The sequence below is a fragment of the Cucumis melo genome, chromosome 3, assembly GCF_025177605.1.
Source record: "Cucumis melo cultivar AY chromosome 3, USDA_Cmelo_AY_1.0, whole genome shotgun sequence".
NCBI lineage: Eukaryota > Viridiplantae > Streptophyta > Magnoliopsida > Cucurbitales > Cucurbitaceae > Cucumis > Cucumis melo.
In genome coordinates, this window is record NC_066859.1 from 18968682 (window position 1) to 18971439 (window position 2758).

Below are 2758 nucleotides of genomic sequence, written 5' to 3' on the forward strand. Positions count from 1 at the left end.
TTAGATTGGGATCCTAATTGCTTACATGTAGAAATTTAATGTCCATTAGATGATTCAATACTTGTTTTAGTTTTGAAAATAAAACTAATAAACTTTACTTTCAAGTAGTTCACATTTTATCAATGTTTTAAGAAACCAAACTAAAATTTGAAAAAAAAAATAGCTTTTTAAAGTTTGTTTTTGTTTTTAGATTTTGACTAATCCAAATGTTGTTTGAGAAAAGTGAAAACTAAGATAAAAAAAACAAAATAATTATAAAAAAGGACCTGATTATGTTGTAAATAGGATGGAAGATATCCAAAAACTCAATCAAGCATGTACAATGAAAATTCAAGCCGTTTGTGCAACTTGAGCTACAAATCAATTGATTGTGGCGTATATCTCAACCAAGAGACTAAAAATTTGAATACTCTTGCAAACTAGGTGAACTAAGATTCAAATCCTTCGTGATTTGGAAGCTTGTAACTTCCTAATTAAATACTCACCCAAACCAGTGCCTGCTTCAACTATTCTAGTGTCTCTTCTTACATCTTTCTTCAAAATCTTCTCTAAGATTTCACAAAATTTGACAGTGTCCTCAACTTCACAAATCCCAGATATAATAATCTCCCAAGTATCGGAATGAGGGGCTTTCCCATGCTTTAGCATGCCTTCAAGAACACTACATGACTCGTCCATTCTGCCAACGTTATGGAAACCCTTAACCAAAGCATGAATGACAGAGAAATGTGGGTAAAAACCCTTTAATGTCATCTCCTCAACATAACCCTTTGCCAATTCAAACATTCCTTGATCACATAATCCATTAGTCAAACTCTCGTAAGAAACTAAATTAGGCAAACAACCATTTGATTGCATATCCTCCAGAATCTTACAAGCATCAAGAGCACGCCCTTCTCTGCAAAATCCCATTATAACTGTATTGTAATGAGCAATATCAGGATTGCAACCTTTAACCTTCATTCTACAGAGAAGTTTATAAGCTTCCTTTAGCTTTTTCTTCCTACATAAACTATTTAACAAAGTGGCATAGCTCAACGTGTCTGGAATGTATCCTTTGTTCAACATATCTTCAAGCAAGTCAACAGCACCATTCACTTGATTCTTCCTGCACAGACCCTGCATTAATGTCCGATACGTCTCGACATCTGGAATGACATCTCCTTCGAACATTTTGTTGAACAGTTTGTAGGCAATACTAATATTTCCATTCCAACAGAATGCACGAATAAGAATGTTGTAAGACTTGGTGTTGGGCAACACTCCATGATGCCGGGCATTCTTGAAAAGATCAAAAGCTGGTCGAATGAAGTTACGATGAGAAACCAAAATTTCTAGTATGCGGTTCAATTGTTTGGATGAAGGCGTACACCCAAACTCGATCATAGTATAAAAGACTTTAAGAGCTTTATCTGGTAAATCAGCTTCACCATAGATTTTGATTATGTAGGAGAAGGCTGTTGGAGTGACAGGGTAACCTCTAGACTTGAAGCTAAGAAGAAGATCATCAATCAGAGAGAAGTATTTGGAACGGCCTAGCTTGAGGATAAGAACGAGGAGAGAGGAAGATGATGGTCGAAAATGGGGTTGACGACAAGCATAGTCGAAAATTTCCTTGGCAAGAAGAGGATCCGACTGGGATGCAATGAGTTTCTGGACCCTACATGGAGACCCAATTGAGAAATCTGGTTGATCTTCACACTGCTTATGATTTATATTGGTTATCAAAGTTTTTGATTCATTGTGCACATTTAAGTGTGGTTGGTAAAGAGAGGATGAGGAGGAGATTAAATTATGAAGCAATGGGGCATTACGGGCAACATGAGCAGCAACAGTCTCAATAGTCCTATAATTACCAGGCCGAAGAAGGTGTAGCCACATAATTTCATGAACTTTCGAATTTAACCGCACACTAGGCTGATTTCTTTTTTTCTCTACAACCTCCAAATTTAACTGCCCCAATAGAAAGACAAGATTCAATGGCAAAGTATAGAATGATTATAGGAATAAGAAAGCAACTAAACAGCCAGAGGAAGTTCAAGCAGAGATTTCACAAGCGCTCACAATCAAAACCATATCAAGAATTTTAAGAATTGATTTAAATTTTCATAAGATTAAGACTGACGCTAGTCACTTAGCAGATTTTCACAACTTAGGTTTTGGAAATTCTAAGAGTGAATTGTTAGTTACAGTTACGAGGAATGTAGGGAAAAGTGGGAATTTGACCTATTGCGGAAAGAAATGGAAATCAAGTAGTTGCTATCTATCGATCATATTAATGTCTATGATACTTTGTATACCTTAAGAAGAAAACATGGGTACCGGTGTGGGCAAGATGAGCGGCACGACGAATGTTGGTTGAGAGCGAGATGAGGGGGTGGTCTGGTGATCTGGTGGTTTGGGGAAGACAAGAGCGGGGCGGCGGTGAGTTTGGGCTTGGGCTTGTAGAGTTTTGAGTTTGTGATAGAGTTCAGACGGATGCAAATCTGGCGTCATAGAAAAGAGAGACATTCTTAAAAACATAAAAAAAAGGAAAAGGAAAACTAGAATGAATGTGACAAAATATCAAATTATTTACGATCGCGTAACAAATTTTATAAAATTAGTCATCTTTTAAATATTTTTCAGGTTTGTTCTTTTTTTTTTTTTTTTTGCTAGCGATTCGTCTTCCTCCTCTATTTCGTCTTCTCCGTTCTTCCCTGCGATTTCTTCTTTCTTCTTTCCTCTTTTTCTTTTCTGTCATTTCTTTTCATCATCT

At 36.5% G+C, this 2758-nt stretch overlaps 1 protein-coding gene across 1 annotated transcript; it reads right to left on the reverse strand.

Annotated features, from left to right (window-relative positions):
* Nucleotides 1–252: 252 nt before the first annotated feature.
* Nucleotides 253–2490, reverse strand: LOC103501324 (pentatricopeptide repeat-containing protein At4g01400, mitochondrial). The gene is made up of 2 exons (XM_008464869.3): nt 2301–2490; nt 253–1953 (listed from the first exon to the last, which is right to left on the reverse strand). The coding sequence occupies exon 2, from the start codon at nt 1879–1881 to the stop codon at nt 436–438; it is 1446 nt and encodes a 481-aa protein (XP_008463091.1). The 5' UTR covers nt 1882–1953; nt 2301–2490; the 3' UTR covers nt 253–435.
* Between the last annotated feature and the right edge of the window lie 268 nt (nt 2491–2758).

What these genes read in the sequence shown, in the direction of transcription:
- LOC103501324 (XM_008464869.3), bottom strand. Translation starts at nt 1,881, where the DNA reads ATGTGGCTACACCTTCTTCGGCCTGGTAATTATAGGACTATTGAGACT.